Source organism: Arachis ipaensis, chromosome B8, assembly GCF_059453495.1.
Source record: "Arachis ipaensis isolate K30076 ecotype BB chromosome B8, ASM5945349v1, whole genome shotgun sequence".
NCBI classification, from domain to species: Eukaryota; Viridiplantae; Streptophyta; class Magnoliopsida; order Fabales; family Fabaceae; genus Arachis; species Arachis ipaensis.
In genome coordinates, this window is record NC_142443.1 from 16,930,050 (window position 1) to 16,949,340 (window position 19,291).

Consider the following 19,291-nt stretch of genomic DNA (forward strand, 5'->3'; position numbering starts at 1 on the left):
TGGAGATTGTCTGTTGGTTGAGGTATTTCTTGAAAGTCCTCCCTGGGGTCCAGCTCCGCAAGGGATAATACCTCAGATGTGGTGTGGATTGCTTTCACCTCTTGGTTAGTCTTTGGTGTTATGTTGGTCTTCTTTAGGCTGGCGTTGTAACACTGCCGAGCTTGTTGACGATCCGAGTGTACCGTAGCTATTTTGTTATTTTGTACCTGAAACTTAACACACAAGTGTAAAGTAGATACTACCGCTCTGAAGTTATTCAGGGCGGGCCTTCCAAGAATAATACTATAAGGACTGGGACAGTCGACTATGAGGTACTGGACATCAATAGTTTTTGATAATGGGGGTGTTGCCCATTGTTGTTTTTAGCCATATGTGTCCTTTTATCGGAACCCTTTCTCCAGAGAACCCAACCAGTTCTCCTGATGAGGGTTGCATGGCTTTTTCAGATAGTTGCATTTTTAGAAAAGTTGAATAGAATAATACATCAGCACTACTACTTGGGTCCAAAAGGACCTTTCTTACCAATAATTCTCCTGTTTGGATGGAGAGTACTATTGGGTCGTCGAGGTTTGGGCCTGTTGAAGCTAGGTCGGATTGATTGAAGGTTATCTCTGGCTCTGCTGTGTCTTGTTTTGTTGTAGGTGTTGTACCTTCGATTGCTAGCATTGCTCAGTAACTTCGTTTTCAGGCTGAGTTTGTTTCACCTCCTCCTGCGTATCCTCCCGATATGTAGTTTATGATTCCTCTTGGCGGGTTTGGGGTTGTCTATTTTTCTTTGTCTTTTTCTGTTGATCGTTTGTCTTGTTCTTTTTTGGCTTCTCTGCTTTTTTGCCCCTCGACGTACTTGTCCAGGAGTCCTTGCCGATCTAATCTTTCTAGTAAGTCTTTGGCTATTACGCATTCATCCGTTGTGTGCCCATACTTCTGGTGGAAAGCACAGTATTTGCTCCTGTCTACGAATCGCTGGTCTTAATAGCTTCCTGCCCGAGCAGGAGGTTTCACTATTTTGGTGTTGAGGATCTCCTTGATTATGTTCTCCCTTTTAGTGTTGAATCTGGTGTAGGTACCGAACTTTGGTGTGAGCTTGTCTGTTCTTTATTGCTTGTCGATCTGAAGGTCTTCTCTTCCTCTCTTCTGGTTGGTTGCTTGTCCGCCTTTTGGGCTTCACGAAGTTCTTCAATCTCCATCTGGCCTGCGGCCCTTTCTCGGAACTCCTCCAGTGACTTTGGTTTGGTTATTGCGATAGTTTCTCAGAATTTGCCGGGTCGGAGGCCGGTTTTTAGTGCATGTAAGTGGAGTGCGGGGTCTAAGTCCAGAATCTCCATGGTGGCCTTGGCAAATCGAGTCATGTAGTCCTTTAAACTTTCATGTTGTCCTTGTTTGATTGTGCCGAGGTAGTCTAATTCGTGCACGTATATCCTCGACGCGCCGAAATAGTCGATAAAAGACCTCGTCAGTTCTTCAAAAGAAGAGATTGTACCTGCAGACAATTTAGAGAACCAGAGTAAAGCAGCACCATCAAAATAAGTAGGAAAAGCTCGGCAAAGTATAGGCTCATTATTAGCGCCGTTAAAAAACATCATGGACTGGAATTTTTTTATGAGTCCGGGGGTCACCAATCCCCTTATATGGCTCCAGGGAGGTGGGCAGCACAAAGTTCTTCGGCATTTAAAAATTGGTAATCTCTTCAGAGAAAGGATTGTCTAACGTCAGCTTCTCCTTTGGTGGGGAGATGTTTAGAGGATTTGTGTTGCCTAGGGTCGAGCTTTTAGAGTTTCCTTCCTCGTTCTTCCCAGCATTATTATAGGTGGACAACTCGGCTATCCTTCGAACTTCTGCCTGGAGTTCGGCAATCTGGGCTAGAAGCTCGGTTTGAGTAGGCTGATGAACTCCGTTATCGGCCATGCTGGAAAGTCGAAGATCCTGCAAAAGAAACAAAGTGCTAGGTGGAAAAGATAGTGGGGTTAAATAATTCAGGGCCCCACAGTGAGTGCCAAATGTTCCGTGCGTATGTAGCCGAGGTCTGGTGACTTCTTCTGCTGTTGACCGAGTTTGGGCGGAAGAGTTATACGTCGGCTGAACTACTGGAACACCATGGCGGGAGCACCTGCAAAAAGCACTCCGACGCTCAAATAAGAATATGAGTTATGAGGAAATGTGAAAAATAAATTAGAGTGAGTTCTGTGACCTGTCTTGCTCCGATGTTGTTTGTATATTTATATAGGCGTTTTGAATTGTTTGGTTGGAGCTTGTTTAGGGATTCTCCGCTTTTGCCAATGTTATCCTTATTGATAACGTTAGCTTTGTCAGTTGAGGTTCCGAGTTTTGCATAGCTCGTCCAGATTGTGTGAGTTGTTATTATTTGATTTTGTGCCGAAATATGCGTTCGTTGGTTGAGGTATACGTTACGTACCAATTATTATTATTATTATTATTATTATTATTATTATTATTATTATTATTATTATAAACACTAATTTATTTATTAATTTAATTTTATTTATTAAATTTGTATAAAAGTAATAAAAGTAAAATTAATTAATATGAAAAGTTATTTATAATTTAACTGAGAAGTATAGAGTTTAAGTCTTGAAAATAGTACAGAAAAAAAAAACTTTTTTTATGAATTCTTTATGAAGAAAGTATTTTATAAAAGAAAATTGTGTACCAATTCTTTTTATATTATTCCCATTATAATATAGATTAGGATCTTACTCACAATTCCATAATAACTCTTCTTAAGAACACTATAAAAAATTATGAACATTTATTGCATTAAATATATAAATATGAAATTTTTATTATTTTATTAATAAGTGTGTTTATGACACTTATTATTATTATTATTATTATTATTATTATTATTATTATTATTATTATTATTATATGTCTGCTGAAAAGAAAAAATAACAGCGAATCTCTGATTTTATACAATGACATGGCTCATAAAGATTCATGTATGCTCCACAAAATTAGAAAGATGTAAATTTAAACGGGAAAAAAAATCCCAGAAAGAATAATGGAAAAAGAGCAAGAGAAAAAGAAAATAAAAATAAAAAAAGAAAGAAAAGTAGAATACAAAAAGAGGAGAGAGAAAAACAACCTTAAAGAGAAAATCAGTGTTCCAAACGTAGGCGCCAATGTCCTAACTCCTAATCCAGAATCATTGATGGGACGATGGCCCTTTGCGCATAAAGGTTCTGGCGCCAAGAAATTTCCCATCATCATCATCAACTTTGTTAATATTACACTCAACAAAAATATCATTATTATTGTTTCTTTGGATGCATGTCCAAGATTGCTTGATCATCAACAACGTTCAAGAACATTAGGCAATGTTTGCATTGATCCAAAATCACGTGGTTTTTTAGGTGATTTCCTTGGATCTTTGTCACATGCTAAATATATAGAAGACCCTTATTGAATCTTTGGTTCCCGGAAGATTTTAGATGCATTTGAAGCTATCTGTAATTGATTTCTGGTGGGTTTTCCATTTTAATTTTTAAATTATTGAATTTCATTAAATTCAATAGTAAGGGGCTTTTTTGTTTTTGTATTTTACTTTTCCGGTTCATCAAATTCAGCCATATTTTATCCCAAAATTCTGATTATTTCAAGCTACATCATTGGAGGTTATATTGTGAAATTTGGGGTTATGCAAAGGAATAGAAGAATTGGGTTTGGCTATGGATGGTGAAAAATGGAACCATGTTTTTGTCATTTGGGATTTTGATGAAGGCAATGTAGAAGTATGTGCTTGTTGTGCATGTTTTAGGGTTTGATGAGATAATTAAGAAGCATAACAAGCACAGGTTGGAATGAAAATCCAACAATATTATTATATGGGTGTCATAAAGGCTAGCTTTTGCATTGTTTTGGTTCTTTATCTTGTGGGAGCAATTATTAGTCTTGAAGAAAAGAGGAAGCAAGAAGCACAAGAAGAACTCCTTATCCAACTATTTGATCCTAAATCTGAAATTTTTGATAAAGATACGGTGAGACTCACTTCACTAATTATTTCATTTTCCTTAGCTTCAAGTCCATTCAATATTTTAACCTCTAAAAAAATTAGCATAATACAAGAACATCAGAAATAAATTAAAAAAGAGTATACTTATTAATAATTATTGCTTGTTTTCTTCTTAACAATTAGATGGGCTCTAAAACTGGTTATAGTGTTCATGAATGCAGGCAGAGTTATTATGGACTACTTGCTGGGAGGATTTGATTAAAATTGAAGATCTTGATTCATGCCCCATACAATCACCAAGTAACACGAATGAAATTAGTTTAGAAAGAGGAATAATAGCTCAAAGAAACATTGAAAATGTGATTAACAATTGCCAACCCCAATTGAGGGAAGGTTTCCTTGATTGCTTGAGAAGACACAATCCCCTCATCCATGTCTCAAAGAACAGTTTGCATGCAAGTTATGTGAGATTACTCTCTTCCAGAAGAAACTTGGGTCATGTTTTGCTCCAAGATGTGTCAAGAGCAGAAGATGTTGGAGATGAATCGGTGCAAACTAAAACTAAAACGGAAAACACTGCTCCAAAAGAGAGTGGAAGCGAACAAAATGTGTTTGTTATCGTAGGTATAACTGCAGTGTCATCATTTGGAATTGCAGCATTTGTTTTCATATTTTGTTGTAGATGTAGCAGAGCAAATGTTGATCAAACTGATGAGAAACCTCTTCTCAGCTTGTGTAGGACTGACTACTCCAATGGTATCTACTTCTTCAAATTTATCATATTTATAAAAATATATTTTAAATATAATAGAATTTTCTAATCTCTCTCTCTCTCTAATGCAGGGTCCTTTAACAGTAGAAATCCTCCGCAGGAGTCAATGAAAAAAGAAGACAGCATTGAGACTCTTATGTCAAGTAAAATTTTATTCGATGACAATAAAAATAAAAACTTAGCGCATGAAATATATTCAATGCGATTAGCAGGACCGTATGAAATAAGTTCGGTAGGATTAGGAGGAGCTGATGCTTCTGTTGCCGCTTCGGCAAGACCATCAATGGACTTGAAACCTCCTCCCGGCAGGGTTGGACCACCGTTACCTTTGAAACCTCCTCCTGGAAGGCCAAATCCTCCCTCCGACCCACCAATTCCTCCTCCTTCCGCTGATGAAAATAATCCTCCTCTTCCGCCTCCTCCTGCTGCTGATGCTCCTCCTCCTCCTCCACCGCCAAAGCCGAGTAATGCTCCACCACCTCCTGCACCGCCACCGATTAGAGGTGGTGGGCCTCCGCCTCCTCCACCACCAGATGGAAAAGGCCCTCCACCTCCCCCTCCACCAGGTGTGAAAGGCCCAGGCCCAGGCCCTCCTCCACCACCAGCACTTAAGGGAGGAGGTGGTCCACGACCTCCTGGACCACCTCCTCTAAAAGGTGCGATTGGTGGGAAGGCTAGGCCTCCAGGACGAGGACCCGAAGGTCCTGGAGGTGTTCCCAAGCCAAAACTTAAGCCTTTCTTCTGGGATAAGGTTCAAGCAAACTCAGATCAGGCTATGGTTTGGAATCAGCTCAAAGCAGGATCCTTCCAGTAAGTTTCGAGTTTCTTTTAGTTTTGCTTCCTGCTTTCTTGTTGCGACTACATTTGAGTTGAGTTGAATGGTATGTTCTTAACAGGTTCAATGAAGAAATGATGGAGTCGCTTTTTGGATATAATGCTGCTCAAGAAAAATCTAAACCCGGAATGAAGAAAGAATCTCGTGAACAAACTCCTCAATATATTCAGATCATTGAACCAAAGAAAGCACAGAATTTGTCAATTCTGTTGAAAGCATTGAATGTAACACTAGAAGAAGTTCGTGATGCACTCCTTGAAGGTGGTTTTTTCTTCCTCATTCAATTATATATTTTACTTGCATGAATTCTTATAAATTTGTGTTGGTGATAGGAAATGAAATACCCCCAGAATTCCTAAACACTTTGTTGAAGATGGCCCCAAGTCAAGAGGAAGAACTAAAGCTCAGACTCTTCACAGGGGACCTACACATGCTTGGACCCGCTGACCGATTCTTGAAAGCCATTGTCGACATTCCATTTGCCTTCAAACGAATCGAAACACTACATTACATGTGCACTCTCTCTGATGAACTCATTACTACTAGAGATTCTTTTGGAGTTTTGGAGGTAATATATATTATTTTTATATTTAAAAAATATCAATTACAATATTTGATATTTATAATAATGATATGATACCACACTAGGTTGCATGTAATGAACTAAAAAGCAGCAGGCTATTCCTGAAGCTTCTAGAAGCGGTGTTGAAAACAGGAAACAGGATGAACGATGGAACATTCCGAGGCGGCGCGCAAGCATTCAAACTTGACACGCTGCTGAAGCTGTCTGATGTGAAAGGTGTAGACGGGAAAACCACGCTTCTTCACTTCGTGGTGCAAGAAATAATTAGAACAGAGGGCATAAGAGCAATGAGAATGTCAAAAGAGAGCCTAAGCTTTTCGAGCATAAAAACCGACGACCTTCTAGAAGATGTCAACTTAGAGAACGAAGACCAGTACCGGGACCTCGGTCTTAACGTGGTGTCCCGTCTGAGTAGTGAGCTTGAGAATGTCAAGAAAGCAGCGGCTCTGGATGTGGACGGTTTGATATCTACAACGGCCAGACTCGGCCACGGTCTTATAAAGGCCAGAGAATTTGTAAACACGGAACTTAAGACCCTGGAGGATGACCAGGGCTACTACGAAGTCACCAAGAGCTTCGTCGAGAGTGCGGAAGAGGGCGTCGCCAACTTGCTCCGTGAAGAGAAGAAGATCATGGCATTGATAAAGAGCACAGGTGACTACTTTCATGGCAATTCTGGCAAGGATGAAGGCTTGAGGTTGTTTCCGATAGTGCGTGATTTCTTGCTAATGTTGGATAAGGTTTGCAAAGAAATAAAGACTATACCAAAGAAACCACCACCGGCAGCAGCCGCACCGGCTCAGGCACAAGCACAATCACAAGCACAAGCACAAGCACAGGCAGCACCACCGGCGGCACCGGCATCAAATAATAATAATGAAAAACAGGAGAGTGGTAGTTCGAAAACTTCATCAGAGACACGCGCTGCTCCTCCGCCTCCTCCTATTTTTCGCAACCGACTTCCGGTAGTTGCAGAAAGGACGGGTGACTTTAGTTCGGACGATGACAGCCCATAGATTCAAGTTGAATACAAAAGTGGTATTTTTTGTTTTAGCTATATCATCCTTTGTTGACCCTATTGGGATTTAGTTCATAGTTAACCAAAGAAAAAAGCCACGTCTCATTTAATTAGTAGTGATGTAGGGTCTTTGTTGTTTGTATAATTGTATATTTTTTTCCCCGGGTTCTTTATTCTGCCTAATATAATTTTTTTCATGAAAGAGGCAAGATAGCATTGTTCAATTGGGGCTACCGCAAATTTGATGCCTTTTATTAGTGTGATGACTGATGAGAATATATATATATCTGTCCGCTTTGATCCATGTATTAAGGCATGGAAACCTACTTATTTGAGGACCACAAAGAATCCTATTTGTTGACACTTTTTTAATAAAAGATAAAATTAAGATTCGAATCTGCAATTTCTAAGTAAATATAAAGAGACGATATTATTTGACATTAAAAAATTTTAGTTTCGAGTCACATAAATAACAAATTGTATATATTTGTTATAGATAGATTATATATGATGAAAGATAATTTAAGATATTAAAAATGAGTTAACATTGGTTAGAATTAAAACTAACATTTTAGCCATTAATTAAATGATAGATTTTTGAATTTTGTTTTAGTTGAGGCCATTTATTCGATTTTCATTTTCTTAAAAACAAGTAATATAGTATGTTATTTATCCATCACTTTTTTTTCCGCTTTTGGACTTATTTTGTTTATTTTTTATCCAAAACAAGCAATATATTATTTTGAATTCCTTATTAAAGTATTTTTTTAAAAAAAGAAAAAATGGCGCGAAACTTGTTAGTTACGTTCCGTTGTAAAGTGATCAGTTAATCAGTTATGAGACTCGGAAAATGACAAGAATACCCTCATTTTTCATTTATAAAACAGAAACAAAAAAGCTTTGTTGTTAGAAGCTTGTAACTGCATCTTCAAGAACCCGTTCTGTTCTTCATTCACATTTTCTCCTCTTTCTTCTCTTCACAATCATGTCAATCACCGACGGCGCCATGAACCAATCAAAACCATTTCTGTATCCACTCTACGAACGTTTCTCAAAAGCAGCAGAAACCCTAAGCCATGAACTAAAACTCTTCGGAAACTCTGCTTCCTCAACCATAGACGAAGAAGAAGAAGAAGAAGAAAAAGAAAACAATAATGGAGATGAAAATCAAAGAGAGATTTTCTTCTTGCGTTCCATGCTGGAGTTCTTCTACACAAACAAGGTCTATCCTTACACCACACTGTCCAACAAAGTTGATTTCTGCATCAAATTTATGAAAACCATGACTGTGGACGAGTTCAACGCTCATCATGACAAGTACCAAAACAAGTATATGAAGAGAGTCATCAAGCTTTGCAGGAAGCTTCAGGTCTTGGATCAGCCTCATGATCAAGATGCCTTCGATCTCGGCAACAGGATTTGGGGTACCAGAAGCTTCGAGATGGGCTTCGAAGTCGAAGAACCAGAAGAATCAGTAGACGATGATTTTAACGATATCAGTGATAATGAAAGTAATCAAGATCAAGATGAAGCCATGTTTCCGACTGAAGAAGAACAAGTCAAAGAAAAAGAAAAAGATAAACATCAAGAGGAGGATGATCTTTTGAATAGGTACATGTAATAAGCCTTTTAATTTGGGAATTTGATTATTTTGGTTCCGTATAATAATACGTATTTGTGGGAGCGTATGTAGGTGTCCGTTCTTGATAGGGACGTTCAGGTTCGGGAGTGGAGTAGGGAGGATACCGGTGGTGTCGGAGAGTGCGGTGCAGAGTGCGGTGGGGTGCCTTGGGGAGAGTGCGGTGAAGAGGTGGGATGATAAGTGGAAGAATCTGCAGATTCAGGAGATGCAGAACTACTTGGCTCAGCTGAATTTCATCAGGCACCAGACGTTGGTTTTGTTGGATGAGCTTCAAAATAACAACAATCCTGCTGAATCAGCATTAGCAACCCAAGTTAGTTTCACTTCGTTTCTACAATTCTTATATCATTATTCTTCATGCACCATACCATATTTGTTGACTATCATTTGATTGATTTCTTATTTCTTATATTTTATTAGTACTATTAAGCAAAACTGTAAAAGCAATTTTCGGCTTTGGACCATAACTTCCCAAGCTATAGGTTTTGTTTTTTGTTCATGGAACTTCAAAAGCATTAAGCATTGCTGACCAAACATCCACACTTTGCAATTTGGGTTCGAATTTTAATAAAACTGGCCCAAAATCATAAGGGATATTAAATTTCCGAGTCATGCAAAAGTGGGGGCAAAAAAAATGTATTTGGATTTTTTAAATTTTGAATTTTATTTTAAAAAATAAAATGTGATTTTTTATCGTTTATTTTATAAATGGAACAAAAAAAATATGAGAAAAAAATTATTTAAGGATGAGAGATAATATTTTACTCTCTAAAGTAAAAATTTAAAATTTAAAAGATCTAAATTTAAAAAAATACAAAAGTAAGTTTTTGTTTATTTTATTTTATTTTATTTTTATATAAAATTGAGAGAAATCTGATACACAATTTTTTTTTTCAAACATAGCCTTCATTATATATATACACTCTGTAATAATAATAATAATAATAATAATAATAATAATAATGGTGTGCCACTCTGCTTGTAAATTATGTATATATGTTTATTTCCATTTATAATAAACTATGAATGCTTGTTTTTACACGGTAAAATATATTTATTAGCAAAGTAGATATAACACCCAAAAATAAAATTCTGGTATAATCCTATTGGAATTTGTAAACAAGAGGATTGAATTTGATTGCATTAATTCAATGAAATGAATTGAATTGAATAAAGGTATGGCAGTGGCAGGTAACACCCGTCAAAATCACAAGCTGACACATTGTAAGAGTTGCATAGATATCGAATTGAATTCATATCTTTCCACTTGTTTAATCATGGCCTAAAAATCTAAACTGAAATCTTTGTCTTCTTTTATTTGCACTCTCTCATAGATTTTCTTTCTTTCTTGCTAAATAGTAGTCCCTTTGACATGTTTTGTCTCCAATGCAATACACAGGGCAGCACAAGGACAAAGAGAAAAAGTGATCAACCCCACCACTAATTACCCCTCCCTCAAGCAATGACTCACATAGACATAGTCACATTACACATACACCAAAGTCAATACACTTTTGTGATTTTGGTTATTTTATTATTTGATTGAATATTAGTAGTCATTTTATTAGTTACATACTGTATAATTCTTCTCTCCCTCTCTGTTTTTTCTTTGGGAGTTGCAACTTGATGCTATTAGTGATACTTTTGATAAATAGAAAGCTAAAGACATTCTTTTAGGATACAAAAGTGAAAAATAAAATTTGCAAATTATATACATAATAGTAAAGATATAAAAGAAAAGAAAAGTACATACAATGAATGATTGGTTTCTAGAGCAAAAAGATCTTTTTTCCCCCTCAAAAAAACACTTCTTTAATAATTTTAAAGTGTTTGAATTGGATTTTATTAAAAAGGACATTTACATTAAAATAATAGATTTAGCTCTCATTTTTTTAAGCTAATGATAAAGAGCTTAAAGAAACATAAAATATTTTTTAATAATTAAAAATATTATTTCTTAGATAATTATCTATCTAAATGTTAAATATATTTTTTTAAGTAAAAGAAACCTTCATTAAAAGACAATCGAAATGCACCCTAAAACTTATTGTTGTATTAAATTTTATGCTTAATGATTCATTAACCAACACTAATATAGTATAGAGTAATTTGATGAACATTAAAGTTGTTGAAAAAGCTGGAAGAACATAGATACTCCAATAATAATAATAATATAAAATTGACTAATGTATACATTTGTCTCTAATAAAATTTCAATATATTTAAATTAATTACTGATTAAAAATCTTTTAAAATTAATCAATATTTTAATTTTTTTTAAGCGGCGGTAGTGCCTCTCCTAATAAAAGTTAGATTCTTGGGATGAAGTGCATGAAGTGATGAATTTATAGGACCCTCTAGTCACAGACTCCTCTATAATCATTGTAATGCAATCATGAATTCTCATTATTTCCTTTTTCCTAGACAACACTACTTTGTTCATGTTGAATTCTAGGTCCATAATTACCGTCATTCCAAAACTTTAATCCCCAAATTTTGGGCGTGGAAGATAAAGTTAACTTGATATGCACATGCAATGCGAGACCAAAAAATGGTGGGGGTTAAAACTATGATACATATATATATACGGTTTGTAATTTCCAATTTTAGATGAAACAACAAACTAAGGTCTAGTCAATTTCTCACCCAACATAGTGCATGAAGCAATTAGGTACCATCACATTGCGATTTTTTTTAAAGTTAAAGAAATTTAAAACAATTTTTTTTTCAAAAAAAAAAAAGTTAAAGACGACTTTTAGGCTTAGCTATAATTTTTTATTTATGCACTTTCCTATCATGTGAGCTCCCTAAAAACGTGACACACGATATATTTGCATTAAGCAAAAGTAATAAAATAATTTACATAATATATGAAAAAAATAAGACCCTTTGTTAATGCTTTGAGATGGGATGGGCCAGTTTGAGAACAAGCTAATTGATTAATTAAAAAATTAAAGAATTTTGTTAAAACTAATATAATCTTTACTTAAAGCTGCTTTTGGAATTCCATACATTACTCCTTCTTATACGTGAAAGTGCTTCAAGTGTTTTGAGATCTGAAAGCACCTTATTTTGATGTAGAAATTGCAGACATGGAAGAGGGGAAAATCCAGGGTTATGGAGAATATTTAAATGAGTTCCCTCAGAGACATGTATATATGTACATACATTGTCACGGATCAAATAAATCATGTGTCTGCTTGTCGAACTATGGGTCCATATGGTTATTTTATTTTCAAAATTACTATTTTTTTTATTCAAAGTAATTATTATTCGAGAGCCACATAGTAGGCGACAAATTTTTCCTCTTATCTAATTTTAACATAATTTAATGTCAAAAATTTAAACTCAAATTTATTTTAATTAAGCTAGCACAATCCTTGTTAGCCGAGGATGAAATTGCTTGGGTCCACAAATTTATTGGAGGTTTATTTTAACCTGAGTTACTTTAATCTCATGAGAGTTAATAATATATTAGAAGATAGTGACGGCCTAATAGAAGAAAAAAATAGAACATCCAATAAGACTGTGATACTTAGGAGGCACAACAACGACAAAGGAGTGAGGAGGAGTAATCGTAATTAGAGAGAGTTGGAGTACCTTTTCTGGAAGAATGATTTGGGAAGAAAAAACAAGACACTCAATGAGACGGTGATGCTTGGGAGGCGTAACGACGACAATGAAGGAGTACAATGGGAAGGAGTAAACGTAATTAGAGAGAGTTGGAATACCTTTTCTGGAAGAATGATTTAGGAAGAAAAAATGAGACACCCAACGAGACGGTGATGCTTAGGAGGCGTAATGACGACGACGAAAGAATGTAGAAGGTAACATTAGAAAATAACTTACATGTTACTTTAAAAAGAGTAGAATAGCATTCACCATATTTTATACCATTATAATAAGAAAAGTCTTACGCGTTTGAAAAGATACAATATACTAACATAAATGGATCGCTCTCACGCTTCTCTCAAACTAGGCAGATATTTGAATTTTTAGATTCTTCGATGATTGTTAATATGGTTCTGCACTCACAGTTCCATTGACAAAGGTTATGAAATTTCACCTCTTTAAAATTGCAGCTTCTTTACTTGACTTGTCCGATTTTTTAAATCGTAGGTGCTGTGTTTTGCACTTTTTTAAAAGAAAAATTAAGATCTTGATTAATAGAAGATGTTAACGTTCTCACCGATTGCTGATTTTCTTACTCTTGCATAAAAATTTTCTTCTCTGTTGCTCATTCCTTTTCAACTGCAGAACAATTCAGAATTTTATTCTCTTACTCCATGTCAATAGTGGAATCAGTGTTAGAAGAACAGAATATTGAAGTAAGCAGTTTCTCCCTCTTTTAATTTTATGATTTTTGTAATGATTTTCATATTATATCAATGAACACAATGATGATTATGATTATGAATTTCTGAACTCGCAAAGCATGCTGTTTATGTTTTTCATAATATAATTTAAATTTAATGTACATAATAGATTTATATTTTTATTATAGAGTGCTTAAAGATTTTTATGAACAGACAAGAAATATTAAGTCATATTTTTGGATACCATTATGAGTTTTTTCTTGCATATTTTGAATGGATGCAGAATGATGGACAGCAAGAAGCAAAGAGTTGCAGAAAAACAATAAATGACAAAAATTAAAATTAATTAACTTTCACATTAAAATTTTTCAGTAATACAAATTTTAACTTTGAAGAAGCATGACGCATCAATAAAAAAGAAGAGAAATATACAAAGAGTTGAGAGATGCTGTCCCAAAGAATAAGTTGCTGCTATTAAAGACACTATTGGCGATGGATAGCAAATTCAAAAAGGCTCAGAGTTGAGAGCAAAAAAAAATATATGCTGCAAGAATGTAAAGAGAGTAAAATTTTGAGAAAGAAAAAAAACCTATAATAAAAGACGTGTACTCACATTCTCTATATGTATTTAAATTTTTTTAATGTAAAAAAGTATTAATATTAATTATTTGCTAGTCCAAAAATAAAAAATTTGTTGATCCCTAACCGTACTCATTATACTAAATTACAATGACGATAATCCTGATAGACAAATAAGTGGAACTCCGGTTTTTGTTGTGCAAGTCAATAATTTGTCTTCGGCTATGATTGGCACATGCTTGGAAATTGATCAGAGGGTTTTCTCCCCCTTTTTTTTGTGGTATAAATAATTAATAAATAGAGGATTTTACTTCTTATCATTTATCAAAGTTCACATGCTAATAGTGATAAAGAAATAAAGGACAAGAGGGGGAGAAAAATGAATTATGCTTTCATGTAATGATAATGATTCTTCGTAATATTGGATACATATAGCTTTTAAACTTTAAAACCATAGTTTCCATATGATAAAAAGAAAGAAAGAAATATAAAAGTAAAAAGACTTATATACGAGACAATAATATCTATACATCCATGTTTTAACTTTAATAAAACTAAACCAAACATGACTTTTGTGATTCTTGTAAAAGAAGTTTCTATTTTACTAACACAGCTTAGTAATGGAAGATGCTGACCAATTTGTATTTAATTTTCTATCTAAAGCTTTATATAAGCTAATTGTTAGATCGATCTAAATTAATTCTTACTATATATTTTTTATAATACTATTTTTAATATAATAAAATGTTGTAAATATACTTTATATTAAAATTATAGATAAGATTGCAATAATATTATTCATTCCTAACATGACCTTTAATTATTTATTAGATGATGATGAAAATAACTCCAACATCCTATGTTTCTCCAAGAAAGAAAATAAAAACTCTGTCTACCTTTGTCGGTATGTCCAAACATAATTGCATATATAGGCCTTACTCTGAGCCTTGAGATAGATTCATATCATGTCTTGTACCTCATAATAACATGCATAATCAAATTGTGTCACTTAATAATCATCTACCGTATCTACAATCACGATGAAAGGAAAAATAATTAAGAAACAATATTAGGTAATTAACTTTTTTAATTGATATCAGTTAATCTTTTTTAAAAATATTTTACTTATTTTAAATTCTAAATAAATCCTAAATCATAAACATTTAACTTTAAATTTTAAATTATAAATTTAATAAACACTAAAATTGACTAATATTAATTAATAAAAAATTAATTCCCTCTATTTTTTTCGTAATTAAGTGCTGATGAATTTTAACGAGGGATTGGTTATTTTGATTTTTGAGGTTTGGGCCTCATAAATTAGTATGAAACCAAGATAAATTAATTATTTACTATATTATTTGAGATAATCAAAATGCCTTGGCCAACTTGGCAAGAAAGCGTTAGTTTAATCCACATATGAATATTTATATATATAAAAAAAAGGCCGTAACAAATATTATTAAACAATGAAAACATGAAAATGTGTATCTTTGACAATAAGGATATGATTGGTTAATGAATGTGTATATAATTTAATTAGTTTCATAGACACAACACATGTAGATTGAAAGTGAAAGGCTTATCACATGATCAACCATTATTCAACCTTCATGCCTATAGCAAACAAAAAACTACAATGGTTATAACTTTCATATGTATTGACAAAGATATAAATATTTATATAATTTTTATTTAAATTTTTAGATAAATAATTTGATAATATGTTAGAATTTTTATGAATATATAACAAATTTTGATTTTTTTTTGCTATAACACAAATAAAGAGATAATAGAATTTGATTTTTGTTTACTAAAAAATAAAAAAGGGAAAAAATTATCTACAACTATTGATTAAGGAGATAGAATTGAATATAGAAATTTAAAAAATACTTAATCAATAATAAAAATTATTAAAATTTTAAGATTTTGGTATCTTATATTCTAAGAATACAATTAAAAATATTATAAATTTTTTTATAAAAATTAATAAAAATATATTTTAATACATTAAATACATAAAAAAATTTTAAAATTTTTATTATTATATTCTTAAAATGTATAATTACAAATAAGCTAGCCAAATCCAAACTTTTTTTTTTATAGAGAAAATCAAGTGTCATAAAATGGTCCTATGACCTGGTATCTTTTAATGACATGATATAAAGTTTGAAATCTTAAAAAATATGCAGATTTTACAGTTTGAATGAAAGGATTTAAATAATAAATACTTATTAGTCACCAAAAAAAATAATGAATACTTATTAATTATTATAAGGTTTGTAATGTTGTTGTATTTAATGGCGCCACTGAACATGGTTTGTCCAAGTTAGTTGTCATGTTGTTCCAAGTCATTAGCAATTAAGAACCCTAAGATTCCAAACACAATACTTTTATTAAATAAATTTCCTCACATCCATGTTCTATGGATTTGAGTACCTCTCTCTCTCTCTTCTGACACCACTCTATACAAATTGCCAAAACCTCTTCTGTGTGCTGATGCAGCAGCTGGCACAGGAAAGTGCCTTTCACAATAGAGAAAGAGAAAATTAAACACCTCATCTATCTCATCATGCACATTTTGTACTTGATGAATTGCCACAACCACCTTTTTGAGTTTTTCTTCTTTCTTCTGAAAATAACACTGCTTTTTCCTCTTATTAGCACTTTGATCTCACTCAGAACATGAAGAAAAGGGTTGTTACTTGCTAAAAAGCTTAAAGCAGAAAAGTAACAGGTGGTGTTAATGTAATGATGGAATGAAATCTTTTCTCTCTGTAGTAGGATAAAAGGGTGTAGAAAGGTGCTTTGTGGAGCCTTTGGGAATGAGCATTCCAAAAGGGTAATAAAAAGTTGAAGACTTTAGAAAAAGTTTTGAACTTGTGGGTGAGAAAACAAAGGTTCCAAGTTCTAAAAGGTAGAAGAAGATTTGAAGCAGCAGCATAGAATAGAAATAGCAAATAGGGATTTAATAATGCCAACAGTGTGGTTCTCACTGAAGAGGTCACTACACTGCAAATCAGATGCATCAGAAGTTCATGATCCTAAATCAAGGAAGCAGCAATTGAGCACAATCTTAACCACAAAGAGGGCATCAGGTAGGTCAGGATGCTCAAGGTCCATTGCAAATCTCAAAGATGTCATCCATGGAAGCAAGAGGCACATTGAGAAGCCACCAACTTGCAGCCCAAGATCCATAGGTAGCAGTGAGTTCCTCAACCCCATAACACATGAAGTCATCTTGAGCAATTCAAGGTGTGAACTCAAAATCACTGGCTATGGTGGAGGCTTCCATGAAGGGCTTGGAACTGTTGGTAACAATGGTAATAACAACAATGGTGGTGCTCTTGGTAGTGAAAATTCAACCTTTGTTGGAACTTTAAGGCCTGGTACCCCTGGACCTGGAGGGCACCCTACAATGCACTACTTTAACCCTTCCTTTAGGCCTTCAACCACCCCACCAAGGAAATCTCCTTTCCTTTTAGGAGATAGTAATAAAGAAGGGTCTGGCTTCCATGGTGGTGGTGGTGCTGCTGCTGGATTTCATCATTCAAGCAATAGATTGTCTCTTGAGACAGATTCCAATGGGGCTTGCACTGTTACTTGTCACAAATGTGGAGAGCAATTCACCAAATGGGATGCTGCTGAAGCTCATCATCTCTCCAAGCATGCTGGTAGGGTAACCATTTCTTTTTCCCTTGATAGATATCTTTTGTAAATTTTCAATCTTATCCTGTATTCATTGTTTCAATCTTCAAATGGATAATGTCCACAAAATTATAGCCTCATACTAGGTGTTTTGGCCACATTAATACAAGATATGCTAATAACCTAATGTCTCTAGTGAGGAACAGTTTTAAGTAGCTTAACTACTTCAGATTTGTCCAGATACATTTATTTTTCAATATACCATTTTAATGAAATTGACAGATATTTTGAATAGGAAATGGAGAGAGTAACTTTTGTTTGAAAACTCTCGGGATTCTCCACTTAATTCTATTGCAACTTCCCCATTTCCCTGATTTGTTAGACATGAAAGTAATCACAGAATTCAATGAGTTCTTAGTATCTTGAAGTATGTTGCTACTTCTGCATTGCTTTAACATCCTTTGAAGTTTCATCTGTGTGACCAAAATTTTATGGTTTAATTTTGACAGTAACTGAACTTGTGGAAGGTGATTCTTCAAGAAAAATAGTGGAGATAATATGCAGGACAAGCTGGTTGAAATCAGAGAACCAATGTGGTAGAATTGAGAGAGTGTTGAAAGTGCACAACATGCAGAAGACATTGGCAAGGTTTGAAGAATACAGAGAGATGGTGAAGATCAAAGCAAGCAAGCTCCAAAAGAAGCATCCAAGGTGCCTTGCTGATGGGAATGAACTCTTAAGGTTCTATGGAACCACAGTTGCATGTTCCTTAGGCCTCAATGGCTCTTCAAGCCTTTGTTTATCTGAGAGATGCTGTGTTTGTAGGATCATAAGAAATGGTTTTTCAGCCAAGAAGGAACTCAAGGGTGGAATTGGTGTTTTCACCACTTCAACAAGTGGAAGAGCCTTTGAATCCATTGAGGTAATTGATCAAGACCCTTCACTGAGAAAAGTGTTGATAGTCTGTAGAGTTATTGCTGGTAGGGTCCATAGGCCTCTAGAGAACATTCAAGAGATTGCAGGCCAAACAGGATTTGATTCTCTGGCTGGGAAAGTTGGTCTTTATTCAAATATTGAGGAGCTTTATTTGCTCAATCCTAGAGCTCTTCTTCCTTGCTTTGTGGTGATTTGCAAACCCTGAAGCAAGAGAATCAAAGTTCTTAGCAAAAAAGAATGGCAATATTAAATTGTTGAGTGATTTTGTGGATCTATGGAATGGAGGGTCCTTTTATTCATCTTTTGAATCCACTTCCAAGTCAACTTGCTTTTTCTTTTTTTGTTAATTGTATGAACTTTCTATCCACACATTTGTAGTTTTTAGCTAACACTGAAAATTTTCTTCTGCACAATGAAGTGCAAAGAGGTAAATATTGTAATTGGTAATGAAGTCAAACTAAATGATCATTGCAATTGCTTGGATATAGTTATTTATTTAGATATTTTGTTAAGATATATTCAGTTTTCCAATGTACTATTTTGTTCAAATAATTAGTTATTTTAAAACAGAGTAAATATGATATTGGTCTCTCATGTAAGATGAAGAAGCAACTAGTGTGATTAAATTTTACCAATACCATGATGATAGAAGAATCTTAGTTGTGTGTGCATAAAATTAAATGATACAAGTACAAGTTAGGAGGCTAGGACCAGGTATGAAAATTTATCTTATTTGTATAGTTTAATGCAGATGCATTATTTGATTCCATTTTAAATGACCATTTAATAACTTCAACTGAATGACCTCCATTTATGATGAGCGGTGGGTAATACTATAATTAGTTACATCTTAATCACTATATCTACCATATAATGTGAAATCAGGCCATGTCTTTGACCTAAGATTAATAGACATATTGTAAAAATAATTCCCACCATTATTTATTATTATTGTTGTTATTTTGTTTTTCTACTATTCAGCTTAACATTAC

At 34.1% G+C, this 19,291-nt stretch overlaps 2 protein-coding genes across 3 annotated transcripts; both read left to right on the top strand.

Annotated features, from left to right (window-relative positions):
* The first annotated feature begins 3,138 nt into the window (after positions 1-3,138).
* FH5 (formin homology5) lies at positions 3,139-7,395 on the top strand. Of its 2 annotated transcripts, XM_088497023.1 has the most exons (7): positions 3,139-3,995; positions 4,192-4,726; positions 4,814-5,362; positions 5,399-5,552; positions 5,639-5,838; positions 5,910-6,145; positions 6,226-7,395. In XM_088497023.1, the coding sequence occupies exons 1-7, from the start codon at positions 3,819-3,821 to the stop codon at positions 7,174-7,176; spliced, it is 2,802 nt and encodes a 933-aa protein (XP_088353149.1). In that variant the 5' UTR covers positions 3,139-3,818; the 3' UTR covers positions 7,177-7,395. The 2 variants fall into 2 exon arrangements, with proteins under 2 accessions (XP_088353149.1, XP_088353148.1); XM_088497022.1 differs by having other exon boundaries at positions 4,814-5,552.
* An 8,596-nt stretch (positions 7,396-15,991) lies between these two features.
* Positions 15,992-18,782, top strand: LOC107613636 (zinc finger protein-like protein). The gene is made up of 2 exons (XM_016315731.3): positions 15,992-17,389; positions 17,873-18,782. Exons 1-2 carry the CDS (start codon positions 16,690-16,692, stop codon positions 18,502-18,504), a joined length of 1,332 nt encoding a protein of 443 aa, XP_016171217.1. The 5' UTR covers positions 15,992-16,689; the 3' UTR covers positions 18,505-18,782.
* Positions 18,783-19,291: the final 509 nt, after the last annotated feature.